General features: G+C 41.1%; 1 protein-coding gene across 2 annotated transcripts in view; it reads right to left on the bottom strand.

The window, feature by feature from the left end:
- DOT1L (DOT1 like histone lysine methyltransferase) overlaps nucleotides 1-17,494 on the bottom strand; it is a 69,015-nt gene that overhangs the window by 46,134 nt on the left and 5,387 nt on the right. For both annotated transcript variants that reach the window (XM_067312950.1, XM_067312949.1), the window contains exons 2-3: nucleotides 4,368-4,411; nucleotides 1,620-1,694 (exon numbers count right to left, since the gene is read on the bottom strand). In XM_067312950.1, the coding sequence (XP_067169051.1) occupies nucleotides 1,620-1,694; nucleotides 4,368-4,411 (119 nt within the window). The remainder of the gene's footprint in view (nucleotides 1-1,619; nucleotides 1,695-4,367; nucleotides 4,412-17,494) is intronic.

Here is a 17,494-nt window from a genome sequence, read left to right as displayed (position 1 = left end):
TATCGCTAGGAACATCATACGCAATCCAATTCCACAAAGCAGCAGCAAGAAGAGCAAGCCAGGGAATTATACGAGTGAGATAATTAAATCGTGGCCATCCCCAAATCAGGGGAGGAGATGGAGGCCAGGGGGAGGAAGCAGCTCTTTAGCTTCTTGTGAGTCTCATATTAGCACTACGCTGGCTAAGACTCCTCCATTGAAGGGCACTGCGGACCCTCTTCAAGCTTTCGACCGTCTGTGTTTAATTCCCTGTTAAGACAACAAGAGAGGCCGAAACGGGTTTCATCGACACACCGAGCACCCGTTTCCGTACTTCACTGCTTGGCGTCCTTACGCATTTGTCAGTCGATTCTCTTCAAGTAATTTTTCTGACAAAGTTTTCAAAAGGCAGTAAACAGACTAAAACCATCACCAAAATTACAGGTTTATGACTTGCTTGAAAAGCTGCAGGAAGATAAGCGAGGTGAGACTTTTGGGAACAGAGGTTTCTTTTATTCAGTGCCACTGCTGGCAGCGCCAGTGCTACCAAGTTACACGTGCCCAGCGAGGACAGCAGATCTGCAAATGTTACAGCACTGCGGTCTCAGTGCATAAACCGTGGATTTGATGACAAGGGCTGCCGGGTCCTGATCTCTCCTTCTGAATTCGTTGGGAAGCAAAGAGGGACTAACACGTCTTGCAGTGAAACAATTAAAAGAAAATGAAATAAAGGGTGGAGGAAGCAATCCCTCAAGCAGACTGCGATAAAAGTATCACTCCGGTGCTCAGGACAGTAGCCAATGATATATTAGAAACTGATGCTGTTTCTTTGGTAAACCTTGTTCTGAAAGTTTAGTCACGCTGTAGACTTGAACAAATTCAGTCTTTCCCATGAAAGCAATTAAGGAGGTTTTTGCAAATTACCATCTCTTTTTTCCAGGCTCAGTACAGACAAGTCAATACACAAAACAGCCAACTTCACATATGTATCAAGGGATCCAAAACTGCCTCTCCCAACCATTAGGTGAATGCCGCATACTATACATTCATCCCAAGCTGTTTGTGGAATAGGTCGGCGCTTGTAGCCCAAGGCATCTTAAAGCTACTTCTAGCTGCCCAGAAGAGTGGTATAAATACTTTGCCTTTTAATGTAATCCCCCCCCACTCAAATAGCATCTCACTTGCGTTGAATTCTAACCAGAGGAGGAATGGGGAAGGTTAACCTCCTACATTCATGGCAAGAGAAGGACATAGTGCTGACAGACAGTTCTGGCATGCCGTTTTCTAAACAGGAATTCTTAGCTACTACAAAAGTAGAAACCTCAATGCCATTCAGATTCCTAATTCTGGCCGCAGTCCAACAGCACAGATACCAATCATTGTTTCAGAGTGAGTAATTCCAACGTACACCAGAGCTCAACTTTCTGCCGTGTGGAGTTTCCAATTATGTCCTTAATCCAACAGCCTTTGCCAATATTTCTATTACACATTTCCTACCAAAATAACTTTGCAGAGTCTGAAGCCAGTTCTAAAAGAAAACTTCAGTTTATAGTGTCTAAGAATAATCAGTCACAAACCAATTCATTATAAACCATTCTGGCCTGCCCTCCTGGTAGAAGGGGAAAAAAAATTCCTCTCACCTTTTTGTATCATAGTCAATTAAAACATAATTTTCCATAGCAAGCTTGAGATCTGGGATTTCTTCACAGACCCATCTGAAACGAGAGAAGAAACAGAATAAAAACAACATCTCCAATTTAGTTTAATAAGGCTCAATTTGTCTCAATCCTAGACTGCCATTGCCATATATCAAGACAAAATACTGCAGCAGACATGAAAGATCACGGCATTGTTAGGAGTAAGGCAGATATCACAAAATGCTAACTGGAAAGCTACAATAGTTCGTATTTGCTTCTGTTGAACAAGCAGTAAGATGCCTGTAGACATTGGCAGTAGTATAAAGCTCTTGAAATGGCACAGCTTCAAAGTGAGGTGACAAATATATTCAACGCATCTAAAAATACACAAAGCCAGAGCTGATGCTAACCTAACATAAAACGTAATGCAAAGTGCAATATTTTGATGAGATCTTTAACAAAACTGATACTGTAATAAGCATTCTTGACAAAGCTGAATGTAGAGAAGACATTGCCTACAGCACCCCAAAACAATGCCAAATATTCGTTGCAAGGATATTCTCCTCCATGTAGTGCTCTAAACTGCTCTTTCAAAAGTAATTTTGATTAAAAAAAAAAAACCTTTTCCATGATGAATTAACAAAGCCCAAAATGTTGTTGCCATTAAGAACAGAAAGCTCACACCCACTTGCAATGCATCCAACATCAGAATCTAACAGAAGAGGTCTTCACTCGTGCAAAAACAGAAAAATTAATTCTTCTCACAGACAACTTAAAAGCCGTATAGGCTTTGCACACTCTTTCCTCTGAAAGCATCAAAATGGGAAAACGTTTATCATCAAAAGAAAACTCAGATTGTAATGTAGGATGAACTCCAAGGGGAACGGCAAAGTTCCTTCTTCGTGCACCTTGACACATACTTCGATTTTAAAAACGGGGAAAAAATATAATAACTAGAGATCCAACAGTTCTGGTTCCTTTTGGCTGATTCACAATGATTAAAAAAAAATAAGCAAGAAAGGAAGAAAAACAGAACTTCTAGATCTATGGCTGCCTCTCTTCTAGTATCTACCATTGCCCTGAAAATGTGACTACTTCAATATCTGCAAGTCTTTTCCCTTAAATTAGGCCAATGGGCAGGCAACAGCTGTTTAGTACTAGCTTGAAAAGAGAAAGACTTCTTCAAACTCTTTTACCCCAAACTTTCCTAAGACTGCTCAGTATCAAAAGCAACCACATCATGGTTACTTTGCACAAGGCAAACAAAGGCAGTATGAAAGCATTTTAACAGCCCGTATATACTGCAATCACACTTAAAAGAAAGTTGTGAAACACTGCTTTGGCCCAATTGCTTTCTAACACAGTTTCCTCTTTGCTTTCAGCTGGTATAGCGCAGCGCTAGCACAGATGACTCCGGCAGTCAGCTTCAGCACCATGTCTGTTTAAATCTCCTCACAGAGGGTCTTTTCAAAAACCACACTGACAAATGATGCCACAAGTACCAAGGCACAGAATATTATCAAAATCAGTGCAACTGAACTGGAAGCAGCAGTGACGGTGCATCTTGTGACAAGGTTTTGTAGTTAGGAAAGAACACTGCTTTGAGAAACAAGTCTCAGCTGCAGCCCCTAACACGGTCGTTACACATTGTCTCCGATCAACAAAAGAAACCTGTTTTGCAGACCATGGTAAATTCTGTGATTTCATGTATGTAAGTGATATTATCAGCTCTGACGACCGAGCAAGCACTTAGCTCTTGAAGTGATGTCGGGAGCAAAGAAGCCTCAACACTGTTTCCTAGGCCATATGCTACTGATCAGATTTCAAGCCAAGGTAGATGTGCAGACAAAACACTGTTCACATTTCATCCGTATCTGCATTGTCCAACCATTAAAACCTGCTGCAGATACAACACTCAATCACAGAAAGCCCTCGAACCCGGAAAACATTAAAAAAAAACCAAGGTTTTAAAACAGTTATCAAGAACAGCTTTTAAACAAACTGATGTGGATAACACTGACCTGAGGTGTTTGGAGAGTTTTTGTTATTGTTTAACAGACATTGCTCTACAGAAAGTCACTTCCTCATCCTGCTGAAGTAACAGCAAGCCATGTCACAGCCACTGCCTCCTCCGACCCTAATACTGTTTGGAAACATTCAGTTTTCCTACTCTTTGTATTTGTTTTTCACCTCCATCCTCACGTTTTTCCCCTACACTGATCCAACTCCATCAACAGAATTAAGAGAAGTGATAATAAGGACATCATCTCCAAATAGTACAAATGCCAACGATGCTGCAACATCGCAGCAACAAAGGAAGAAGGCAGAGAAGAGAATAAGCAGTTTAATCTTGAACAGGACCAGAACTCAACACATCGTGACAATGATATTTTCTTAATTTTGCTTCTCTAAAGATTGAATGCAAATTGCCATCACTGGTTTGTGAAGCAGAGCTTCCTGGAAGCATCATAAACTTCATTATACACAGCACCAGAAGTTGAATATCACTATTCATTTTTAATTCTGTCCAAACAAGAACAGAATTTGGCATGTTAAAAAATCAAGTTTAAGTTGGACAGGGAAAGTTACAGATTTGTATTGCAACAACATCAATTCAGCTTAGAAAATTAAATTTAGAGCTGCTAAGTTATTATGACTACTGTCCTCCTTTATACTTTATCTCAGTAAATGGAGTTCTTGATACAAAGTAACACACAAGACATTTTAGGCACGTCTGCATTGAACACTTACCGAATTGTCTCAATAATTTCATGAGCAGCATCATGGTGTTTGTCCTGAAATTAAAGGAAAATAGACGTTTCAAAGAGACATCTGAAAAACACCATACCTGTCAGTTACAGATTACAGGAATCACAACCTTTTCAAAAATACAGGTGACAAGCATACAAGGGAAGGAGTCTGCAATTGCCACTCAGGCCATTAAACCAATCAAAAACGATCACCCTGAGAAAAAGGCTTAAGGACTGTATTTTTTCAAGGTTCTGTGGACTAGCACAAGATTTACATGAAGAAAGTGCCACTCCACTTATTTCTTTGTCATGTCTAAAAGTAAGGAATTGTGTAGTTGATACCCAGGGAGATTTTTGGTACGCAGGAGGTATGGGACTGCAAGTTCTGTAACGAACAGCTGATTTTATCGACCTAGCGTCTGGTACATGCTCGCATCTCCATATGGATAATACGTTTCTAGAGTGGCAAATGGCTTTCTAAAATGAAGCATCAAATAAGCAGTAAGAGCCGATATCAGTATAAAAAACCTGACAGTTTCTACCTGAAAATGTAGACCTTTTCATCAATTGAAAAACAAAACACACACACGGAAAGCACATTAAAAATTGCGCATTGTACGTATATGCTAGACTCTGGCACAGATGTTCGTTGACATTAATTTGGGAAGTTACCTGGGAACAGCGGAAGCACAAGCAAGTTTAGAAGTCATTCCAAATGAGCACCAATAAAGCCATTGTAGGTACATATATATGCACCATGGGGTTTTTTTGTTTTTTTGGTTTTTTTAAGTCTATTTTAGGAAAGTTACAAGAGTTCCTATATATATTTTACTGTGTCCATATTGTAAAGTCTTAGTTACCAGAGACTGCCTGCAGAGAGTTTAGGTTATATTTAGGTATTTGTTTCTTGGAGTGGGTTTGACCTTTTAATTAAGACTCCAGGATCTAAGGGCCTTCCAGAGTTGGAAGGGTAAATGCCATCTCTCTCTCTCTCTCTCAAATAATTTTCCTTTTTTCTGCTGCAGAAATGTAATTTCTACAGTGCTACCTGTGGGAAATTCTACAGCAAAGGGTAGGGACAGACAACAAAAAGCAGAGGGTTGGTAGCAGGGGAAGGAAGGGAGTGGAAGAGGAGCCCTAACGGACAGATGACAGAAATGGCTGGGCGTTATTTTAACTCCTACAAGTTATTGAAGGACATGCTGCAAGTTAAATGTAAGCTTTTTCCTGACAGTATCACAGTTTTCAAGTCTGCACGAGGAGACAGATTTTCCCCTTGTGCAATGGGTTCATCTACTCAAGGTCAACCTGCCTCGTAGAAGTTCTCATTCCAAGAAACCTGCACACACAAGTAACAGGCCTTTGAGGCAACCTGGAGAAAAAGTCACATGAGTGAGAGGGATGGAAACGAGGGCAAATATTTCTTAGTCTGTTACAGTAAAGGTATGAAGGAACATCTCCTATTTTACTAGAAGAAGTTTTTACTTTTAGAATGCCAGAAGTCAACCCCATATCTAGGAGTCGCACACGAGCAGAAAAATCTCATCACTGAAGAAAAACAAAACGTTCCAGCTACATCATCATCATCAAAAAGGAGAAGAAGTCAACAAAAAAAGCAGTCAGGACATTTTGGTTTCAATACACAGCAGTCTAGAAAGCCAGTGTTACCTTGGTCACGTTTCATAACAAAACGGCAATGCTACACAAATGCCTGGAACACTACAAGCCATCGAGAAAAACTTTGGGATTATGCTTCTTCCAGTCTTTGCCATTGACCTCATGGCTCCAGACTGGGACAGCCCCAAAGCCAACAGAAACCAGCAGCATCAATAAACAGACAATCAATATAAGTTCAGAAAGGGAAGGTAAGTAATCATCTTGATAAATCTTGGCCTAAAAAAAGCAAACGGGCAAGTGTTTGAACTAAAATCCGCACCTGACTCAGTGCATGTATATATATAAATACACACACACATATGTATTTATAGGAGCAGGCCTTTTATTTCTCATCTGCAAGGTATTAAAAAACCACAAAAGACTCAGCTCATCCATAAACACTCCCTTTAAGTTTTCACCTTTCACTACATGCACAGTTATCACAATATAAACCCCTTGGCTGATCTAGCTCTTCCAGTAAACTGTGCTCCTGTATAGTAAGAATATGCTTTATCAACATAAGCACATTATGCTGCAAAAGTGTATTCATGCTTATGCTGGCATAACCATTTTCTCTGAAAAACTTACATTCTTCACTGACTGTTTTGCACAATTTCACTGCTAGCAGAACACACGTTAAAAAACCCTGCCCTATAAGTCTTCATGAAAACGCCCTGTACATGTTCAAAATCGCTTATTCAACAGATTCCTTCATCCTGAGTTAAAAAAGAAAAAAAAAAGAAAAGAAAAACACAATGCATGCCTACAACTACAGATCTTCCAATTTAAACAACTGGTTTTACTAATGCAACCTCATGCCTTATGTGAGGACTCCAGCCAGAAGAGGCCTTTCAGAGTTTATTGTGTCACTATTTAGGATTAACAAAGTTGAGAAAGCTCCACATTTACCTCAATAAAACTTTTCATGTTGAGAGACTTACCAATTTAACTATACTCTCTAACTTATATACTTTGTCTGGGTAGACAAGCTCCAAGATCTTATGCGAGTCTTCCAAAAGAAATTAGAGGTGATCTCCCAACATTTCTCCAAAGCGCAAATGGCTGGAGAAATGGAGGAGGGAAAGGCAGGGGGGGAACCCAGATCTAGTGAAAATACCCATCACTTTCTTTAGCCATCACTTTTAGTCCCTTTCAGCGTTACAGTTGTAAGATTTAATAAGAACAGGCACTAACCAGCATCAGGCATCAATGTGTTTGCACAATCACGATGGAGATTCTTCAGCGACTCAAAAAGCAAGTCGAACAGAAACCTCACCAAAACCACAGATTCCACTCCGGTCAGGATCAACCTCAGCCCCTCACGCTTCCAAGTAGATGCACTGGTTTCGGCCAGACGTGCTACTCTTACAGCAACTGAGCGTGGTGAAGCAGTTCTAACCTGGATCATTTTACAGGCCCAGGAGGTTGAACACCAACTGGCAGGCTGGGAGGGGCAGATGGGAACCTGATGGTTCTGCGGCAATCAGAAAAGCCTGACAACCTTTAAAGCTAGCTCAGCTAATGGTTGAACCTGAACATTTGAAGGTGGCCTATAGCTTCTCAAATTCAGACGTACCCTACTATTTTTTTCAGGCTGCAGTGACCCATGACCAACAGCAGAATGCCAGCTATGCCTCTAGCACAGGCGCATTACACAGACATGTCATGATGTGCTTTGGCAAACAGTCACCAGCGACAGCACAGCTTTACACTGTATCTGCATCTATACACTCCATGCTTTGCCAGTAAAATATACTGATAAAGAGCCTCTTACAAGCAGACTGGCTCTCTATCATAAAACACATTGTGCAGAAGCCTTTTGGACGAGGCTCAAGCAACGTATCTGTTCTGTATGTAGTCACGAGATGATGCCACAGTACTTTTTGTCACGAAGAAGGAGCTCCATTCATCCTCTGGCTCTGCTCAGAGCCGTTCTCCCTCCTCCACTCATGTGAAGCATACTACGTGCCGTTCACTGGTCTGGCTGTACTTCTGCAATGATCTTATATTCATGTAGTTAGAGAAGCACTCTGAGTCTTCTGGGCCACATAAATGGAAGCTGTTTCATGAGATGAGACATTATCTCTTTAATGTGGTCTAAGCACTAAGTATTTAAAATAAAAAGTTGTAGTATATAATTATTGAGAATGCCCAAAGCTATTCATAACAAGTTTTTTCTTAAACTTAAACACACATATTAAAAGCTAGTTATTACAGTCAGTTCTCTCCAGCTGATATTTATAATAAAAGGTTTCTTATTTTCAACCTAAATGTTCAATCTAAAATTGAAATGTGAGCTCCCAGAGAAGATTCAGTAGTTTTTGCCAAGATGTTTCATTGGAAAAATTAATGGAAAGAAAGCAGACACTTTTGAATAAGTCACTTACAAGAATCTAATTTTCTATGGAAAAGAGCGGAGAAGAGTTGCAGGCGGCACTACTGACCAGCTTCACAGTTCCAGTTCTTAAGACTAGACTTCTCCATCCGTATGTTGCTACTACTCTAATCATAGAGTACAGCCAAAAGTATCCTGATTACTCTTACTTTTAGTACCCCAGTGCCGATAGGGGAAGCTCCCACTGTTGTGCTTATACACAGTGCCCAGCAGAAAGAGTCTTCCTTCACAGTTTTGCCTTTATGGACATGAAGATTAGGCCATGGAACTATTTTTTGAGAGTTTGATCTTTCCCTTCATCTCTTCCCCCAAAGCTATCCAACCTGCTTTTTCTGAAAGCTAGGACCTTTTCCTGAAGGTTAAATTAGGCTCTCCCATCACAGGAAAACAAGGATGCATAAATGTTTCTGAATGCCTCAATGCAAAAGTCGGCCAGCCCTGTTTGAACTGGAAGCTGTTTTATATCTGACAGCTATACAAGAAGCCCTGCACGGGTTCTTAAAGGTAAGACAAGATAGTGTCTAAAAACACTTCCCAAATAGGTATTTTCATGCAACCATCATTATTTTCTATAATCACCTACTCCTTTTGTTAACCCAAGTTAAAAAAAAAAAACAAAAAACTCATCAATACAACCAGAACTGATAAATTTGGAGTAGCAATCACAGCTGTTACTATAACACTTGCATAAGAAAGTTGATGGGGACCCAATCACACTATGCATCATATAAACAGCACCAGACACATTTCAGTTGTCTGCATATAGCTTTGTTCTATGACACACCAAATTTCTAATAAAAACCCAGCTACCCGAGAAGTTTTTACAGAACACGCTACAAGAGTAAGCAAGAGTGAAAACAACCATTTGTTACGTTTTCGCCACAATATAAGCTAGCTGTTATGAAGGCTGGCAACATAACATCAAATGCAAAGCACTACACACTTTTCCATGAGGTGTGGCTGTTTGGGCCAGACTATTTTTAAAGTTAACATCCCTTCGGATAGCTTAATGGCATTACTGTGAAATACTTCTGTAATCCAGCACTGTATCCCAGACTCTCAGGTATATTTGTTAAGGGACTAGTTGTTTCACAGAGCAACAATTTGTATTGTAAACTGAATCTCTAAGCTAAAGCAACAGATCTAAGCACTATACATTTCTTCCTCAAACACAGAGCACATTCAATTAAATGCTGCGGCTGGCATTGCCTGAAGCAAGGAACCACATCCTAGTGCCCTTCCAAATTTGCATCTTCTTGTATTTCGTTCCTTCTTATTAAACTATGCTTATCACGTTGGGGCATGGGGGAGGAGGGCGAATGCTGTGTTCTCCTAAACTTAATCTCACACCCAGCTTCATTTCTCCCATGTGTAAAATGGGGTGTCCCTAGGAAATCTTATCGGTCCACGCAGTGCTACATACTAATGTAGCAAAAACCCCATAGAAAACAAGTGGAAAATGCAGGTTAAAATACCTTGCAAATCTAAGAGGAGAGCAACCGTTTGAGAATCTGGATGTGGTCTTGAGAAAAAAAAAAAAAAATACACGTACTTTCTATCAGTAGACGTCAAAACACCTTACAAAGGGCTTTAAGATTCCTTATCTGCTTTTCACAGATGGGTGTGGGTTTTTTGTTTTTTTTTTTAAACACAGATAGTGTTGACTTGCCCAAGAGTAAACTGTCCCACAGCAAGAACTCAACTTTGCAGAGCCAGTCAGGTGTTCTACTCACTATACCACATTTCCTCCCCAAACGACGGACTAGGTGACCAAAGCAGCTCTTCAGAACTGGGCAAACAAGCTGTGGTCAAGCATCTGCAAAGCGGCAGGAAGAGATCTCCTACAAGCTTTTCATTGTCCACCAGATGAATCCAAACAATTCAGAAGAAACAAAACCAGAGACAACCTAATTAAAAATAAGTTAATAGTGACACTCGTGCACTTTTTAATGATGTATCTTTAAATGTCATTCTACTTCCAACATTTGGATCATCTAACATTGGCTCTCAACTTCTAAATGCTGACGCCATTCCTCACACTTTCACAGAAGCCACTTCAACTGACGAGTTCTGATCTGCAAACAACTATGATCTTATTTAAACTTGCAAAACAGAAGAGGTCAGCCTCACTAGCCTCCGGATTTAAACACTGCCTGGTTGCCCATAGAGGCAGCTTTCTCCACATGCAGTGGCCATAAATCTGAAGGAGAGGATGTTACAGCCGGAGACAAGATGGTTAGCAGAGATCAGAAAGATGGAATAGGAAGAGCCAATCTATCTTGCAGAAGACTAATGCGACTAGTGCCTCTTTAACATCCCCTAGATTTTCTCCATCTGTGATCAGATGATAAGTATTTCTCTAAATACAAAAAAAAGGTAGTGTGGAGCTACTATAGCTGCAACTGCCCCAAAGGAATTAGGAGAGGATGCAGCATTCTGCATGGCACTTGAATGCCCTCTTGAAAACCACTGCCTTAAGGATATCCAAAGTTTGCTTGCCTCCTGACCCAGGACAGCCCCCCAGGGCTTAACTTACTTTGTATACTGTCTAGTAAGATTCACCAGTAAAGTTTCTATGTCCGGAACATGTCTATATTCAATACACTTGCAAACAGTGCTTGATAAGAGTTAATGACAAGCTGAAACCGATCTGAGAAGTACTTCCAGCTGCTTCAACAGCAAAGAAAGAGAGACTGCCTGGGGACAGCTGAATAAAAGGAAAAATCTCAAGCTCTGCAGTTCAGACAGTCCAATATATGGACCTTGAATCACTCAGAATTTTTAGGTGCTTGGCCAATGCTCAAAAGCCTATAACCTTTTGAGTATGGAAAAGGGAAAGTGTGGTCTGTGCAACATTTCATGCTTTATAGCTAGACTTTAACATTATCTGATTTTATGCAAAAATACGATGGTGCCCTGTAATTTCCACAGCAGCAACCAAACCAGAAGCCTTCTCTGAAGCATCCAGTGGCTATTATTACCTTATATCAAGAAAGTATAAACACACAGAGAAAAGTATACATAGATACTGATACATATAAAGAGAGGCCTTCTGCTGCCAACGGCCTGGGTCCATTCGTTTAATCTTCACTAAATTGGGAAGAGCGAGCTACCGAGACCGCACTTTGAAACCCATCTCCCAGACAGCAAGAGAAAAGACAAGTTTGTTGTAGTTTCAGTAATTAGTAAGACTTTACTGTGCCACACAAAACTAAACAGAAAACACCATGGAAAGCATGGAGTGCGTTATGGCCTCCTTAAGACCTACTTAAGAATTTTTAAAAGAAAAACAAAGCAAAGTTTGGACCAATATTTATTAAAACTGCTAAATCAGCAAAGGAAATAAGCAGACTAGCGGATCCACATTGATCTGGGCAACCCTCACATACCACGAGTACAGGAGATCCAGAATTTGTAGACAAGAAGCGTGGACCTGGCTGCCACAGGGCACCCACACTTTCATTGCAGCTACTCAAGCCACAATAAGAACATTTTGCCTTTCCACACAGCAATCACAACTGTTGCTACGGACACTGCGCAAATGCAAGAGGGAATGGTTCCCATGATAGTGCGTAGGAGGGGCTGTAGAAATACATTAACATGCAATCATTCTGTAGAAGAGTCTAAGGCAACATCCACATGGGACAGCTACACTGATATACCCTATTGGCTTCAGTCTGTGCGAACCAGACATAGACCAGGCATAATTAAGTAGTAGCTCTATTATGCAAGACAACTTTTTAGTTTAAAAAAAAAAAAAAAAAAATCCAGGCTGCTCTGCTGGAATATATAGAGGAATGTAACCATTTCAGTAAAATGGTAGCTTACATGGTATATGCTCTTGTCCTTGCAGTAAATTTTAGGCAATTACAAACCATTTCCATAATACAACAGCTGGAGGGAGCATGCTGATGCTTTAACTATCCCAGCAGCTGAAGAAGCACAATGTGTACACGCAAAGATGTCCAGTGTTTGCTTATTCAGGGACAGAGTGGACTGCTGGGCTTTCACTACAGTCAACAAGAAAGAAGGCTCCAGCCATCGTTTCACAAACACTTTAAACCAACGCAGCCACCTGCCCAGCCACTACCGCCTACTAAAGCCACCTCCTCCTCTGGCCCCGCAGTGCCTGTGCACACACACAGCAAAGTCAGTGAAGACCTAGATTAAAATTCAACTTTTTTTTCCCTGGCGTAGTTACTTTTCAACCAGACCAGTTCACTGACCCAGTTCACCACACTACTCTACAGACATATCGTAACGGTGAGGCAGCTTTAACACAGCGGCAACCGGACAGGGAAGGCAGGAGTGTTTCTGCTGCAGGAGCACCAGTTTCAAACTTTCATGTAACCACGGCCCGTGTTATTAGAGAAATAACCCTCCCATACAGCAGGGAGTGGGGGAATGGGGGGGAAGCAGAGAAGAACGCAGCCTTCATTGCCAGAAACTTAAGCCTTTATGTAAAACCTAAGCAAAGGCAATTAACATAGGTTATTCCTGATAGAAATGAATACCCAGTCCCAAAAGTGCCCGAATATGAACTGCAGTTGCGTTAATTCTAAAATTCCATTAGGAACACAGATGCAATAAAAGAAATCAGGAATTAAGCCCATTTTCTTCCAAATTTCTTTGATGACATTTAAAAAAACCAAAAGTATTATTCATAAAAGAACTCGTATGTTTGTCTACCTCTAGAAGAGTGGAAACAGTAACAGACTTATCAAATACATTTGCCTGAAGTGTCATTCTGTGACAAAACTCCCAGAATAATAAGGCTGTGACAAAATTCCCACTGTAATAAGGCTCTCCACTGCCTTCATTTAAAGCATCTGTGAAATGTTTGGATTTCATCTCACTCGACTGGAAAAGTCACAGGGATCAACAGGCTATGCACATAACACATCCAAAGAATAAACAGAATTATGGGAGCCTGAAGTTGTATGTGATCTAGAATTTTGCTGGTTTATATAGATAACTCTTTTCTCATTTTGAAGGTAAGCAATCTACCTTAAAAAACCTAACTCTTCTACCTGTTCTTGCGGTTAGTCTCACCTTTAATTAAGATGACCCAACCCTCAAAAGCAAGGGGAGATGGATGAAGGCTTTGGGACCGCTCCAACTTCCTCCTAGCAGCAACCAGCCCTTCCTCTCAGCAGACTCTGACCTCTGTATTTGCTGTACCTGTCACCAAGACATTGGAGGACTGCAGGAGATAAGCTGACATTGGTGACAAGTGCATGCACACTTTTCAGATGAGCCAAGAGAAAGAATAGGATAATTGTTGTTGCTGGAAGAGGCTATCACATCTATTCCCATTCTTGCTCCCACAAGCCCACTGTCCTCCCACCTCCTTGGTGGACACTGGTTCTCTGAGAGTCTGGGAAGAAGCCCATGAGCATTTGGTGTTTGAATAGCTGTTCTCCATCTCCTGCAAGGAAAATTGGCAGGCCAAACGGAAGCATCCTGCAGGCCATCGGTAGGACAAAGCTGACTTAAACATCCACTTTACATTCTATGAAGTGTCAGTCTTGGACAACTCAAAAATTTTGCTCCTACTTACCACACAAATATTCTACTACAACATAAGTTAGCACTAAAGCCTTGTATTCTTTATGAAGCCCACTGAGTTCCTAAAAAAAGATGTTTCTGCAAGGTACAAAAGAAGAACATGAATAGTTATGTTCTTCCTCCAGTAAGCTCCAACTTCTGTTACAGAGCAATGATACAAGTTACACCCACTACAGATTTTGAGCATACATACAGAATTTTTAAGTGCTAATCATTTTTAAAAGCTTCCATTTTAAGGACTTGAAAATGGTTTAGGCTCTACAATATTACAAGGTAGTCTTCATTTAGGAGAAGAAAGAAAAAAACAGAACAAAATTACTATGCTTTCAAACAAGCAGTCACTGAAGACATCAAGTGAGAGCACAGACTCATATCACCAGCTTTACAGGGTCAGATGCTGCCCTGCGCTAACACCTGAGCTCTTCACATCAAAGAACTTTGCAAACAGATATGCAAACCAGAGGGATCACTTGCAACACAACCGAAATCCAGCTGTATCTGAAGAGGAATGAGAAAGCAGTTTAAGAGCCCAAACTTTTTAGTTAGAGTTTCAGAGTTAGAGTTTTTAGATTTTTAAACTGTATACTGTCAAACACAGCAAAAATACTGTAAGGCCAGCAAACTCAGGAAACTGCATACACTTCACACCGCACAGAAAATACCAGAAACCTTCTCAGTCATAGAAAAGGTGTAACAATCCATTAGGTTTTACAAAGAAACTTACTCAGAACTTTCTATAGGTTTTCTAATAATAATAGGCAATAATAATTTTAATAAGCAATACCACAAACTCTTTCCAGTATATGATTTAGCTGTCTTCATTTGTTCATTAGATTTTTTCATCTAAAACCAAAATATTTTTCGCGTGTTGACTTTGAGGAAACTCTCATTCACTCATGAAGTGAAACAAAAAAAAAACTGCAGAGCATAAACTTTTTCGTTATTCATAGATCTGCTCCTATCTATGAGGCCATCATTTCCTGCTGTAAGAGACACTCACCTTCCTCCTATATGCTAAAAATAGTACCTACTCAATTTGATATCTATACAATGTGTGGCAAGTATCATATGTCCAGTTTTATTTCTTGCTCCTCTTCAGGGTTGGTTTTGTCTTGTCTTTAATGACCGCTACAAAAACAAATTTAGTATATACACAGGTTCCCAGTGTAAACTTCTTTTCCTTCTGTGGATCCTTCTGTTAGAAGGACAAAAACTATGCAAGAATATTTTAAATATCCTGAGATACTTCATGATTATCAACCTAACAATCAGCGATAAATATAATGGGAGGAGGAAAAAAAAAAAAACAAACACACACACACCCCACTTCTGCTCCTTTATCTTTGTCAATACAGTAAAAAGCAGTAGTCAGTCAAAGGTTAACTCTTAAAGCAGCAAGAAAAAAAGAAAGGCAGTATGAAAAGGGAAAAAGAAAGGAAGAAGGAAGAGTACAAATGTAGACATACGGATGTCTGGGGAGAAGGGTGATAAGATTTCCCATAAATCTTGCATACCAAGAGGCAAGATATTTTGCCTATATTCCCAGGAGAAACACAATTCATTCACATAGCTGAGACCTGAAAGGATAATCATCTCCATATATATTTGGGCTGCCATGAAGGACAAGAGTTGGAGTTGCATGTGGTGGCATGAATTTCCCTTGGCACACTGAAAACTGTCAATACCGTGTCCAACTGTAACTGATGGGTGAATTTTAGGTAGATAAACTCTAACCACCAGAGTGGGAAGTCAGGTCCAGACAGGGACATTAATCCTCACCGTTCTTCTGAAAAGAAAAATGGGATTTTTAGCAACTACTTCTGTCTTTCAACAGTTGCCTCTCAGCTACCTGAAAAATAGGAGTACTGTGGTCTTATGGCACAACACAACAAAACAATTTTCACTTTTCATATAGAAATACTAGAGGGGAAAAAAAAAAGTTAGGCCTACTGGACTTCTGCTATATATTGTATCTTTGGGGTCAGAGCGTTGAACAAAAGTCAGTCTGAAAACTGAACAAATACTGGTTGTCACCCATGACAAGTTAGACTTGAAAGGGTAAAGTACAGAAGAAAACTGCTGTTCTATAAGTAACCACAGGCTGCACAGTTAAAACCTGCATGGTTACAGCCTTCCTCACCTTCTGAGCTAGTAGATTAACAACCTCAGAACAAGCACACTGCTTAGTTCCACTTGGCATTCTCAGGAGCAGAAAAGTACAAATTATACGACCGTGCCAATTCTGTCATTTGCTTCTGTTTATTTGCTGGGTAGCAGAGAAGCCCGAGCACTTTTGAAATGATTGAGTCAATTATTTCCCGGTTTTATACTACTCGCTCTTGGCACTCCACATTTTTGAAGAATTGGGGGGGGGGGGGAGGGAGGGCTTGAGAAATAGGAAGTCGTCTGAAGTTTTCAAAACCTTTTCTTTCACTAGAGCAGCTTTATTCATGGATGTGTCATCCCCGCAACCGTTGCCCAACAAGCTTCATCAATAACATTAAATCAGAGAAAAATCCCCTAAACCCCTGCCACCACTGCTGTATTTCTGGGCGATTACTCAAAGCGTGAGGGGGTTTTGCCTGGCAAAGCCAGCTCACCAGTTTCCTCCGCTCACCACCCCCTCCTTTGTACTGACACAACTGCCCGGGGGGAAGACAGCATGAGTCAGATTACAGATTGGCCGGGGGGGGGGGGGGGAGGGCACTGCGAAAGCACTAAAACTGTTGTTTTTTTTTTTTCCCTGCCCAGATTATTTTCGGCGATCCGGTTTACCCAACTACTCCCAGCACGCTTACAGCAGCGCAGAGGGCCCGACGCTACCGTTCCCGCAGCGAAAGCGCGGGCGGCCGCTGCAAGGGGCAGCCTCGCCGTGCAGCCCCCCCCGTCTCCGGCCAGGCGCTCCCGCCTTTTCCCTCCAGCCGTCCAGCACAAGCCGGTCCAACAGAAACCCCATGCGCACATGCAAAAAGTGAAACTGTTTTCCATCAGGTCATCTTGCTGAAGCGTAACGTGATCTGTAGTAATGGCTGGATCTGGAGAAGGGAAATGGCAAGCGGCTGGGGAAAGGGAGGTAGCAGCACCACCCTTAGCAGCAGCATTGCAGCTACACCGGATTAGGTACAATACCAAACCACGCTGTACAAACCAGGAGAGCACTGCGCAGGAGTAGGAACAAGCTGCTGAAAACAAGGCCTTCCTAAGCTGATCTTACCATACAGCGCAACTGCACTCTCAACTTCAGCATCTGCTCCCACACCTACACAGGTGTCTCATAAGTAAAAGCTAGTTATCAGAGAAACTATATTCCCAGCAAGGCCAAGTGCCATCAAAACAAAACAAAAAACACCCAGCATTACATTCTTAAACAGGGTTTGTTATTCATCTCTACAGCTGATCTTTAATTTTAAAGGGTGACACTCCCTGCTGGGCTGCGATTTTCATTATCGCCGGCTGTCCTTGAGCTTTGGGTGCATAACACATCCCAGGGGTGACAGAACTGTATCAGC

The sequence above is a fragment of the Apteryx mantelli genome, chromosome 30 (assembly GCF_036417845.1).
Source record: "Apteryx mantelli isolate bAptMan1 chromosome 30, bAptMan1.hap1, whole genome shotgun sequence".
Lineage (NCBI taxonomy): Eukaryota > Metazoa > Chordata > Aves > Apterygiformes > Apterygidae > Apteryx > Apteryx mantelli.
Note: the sequence above shows the minus strand (reverse complement) of the source record. Positions and strands in the feature narration are given on the sequence as shown.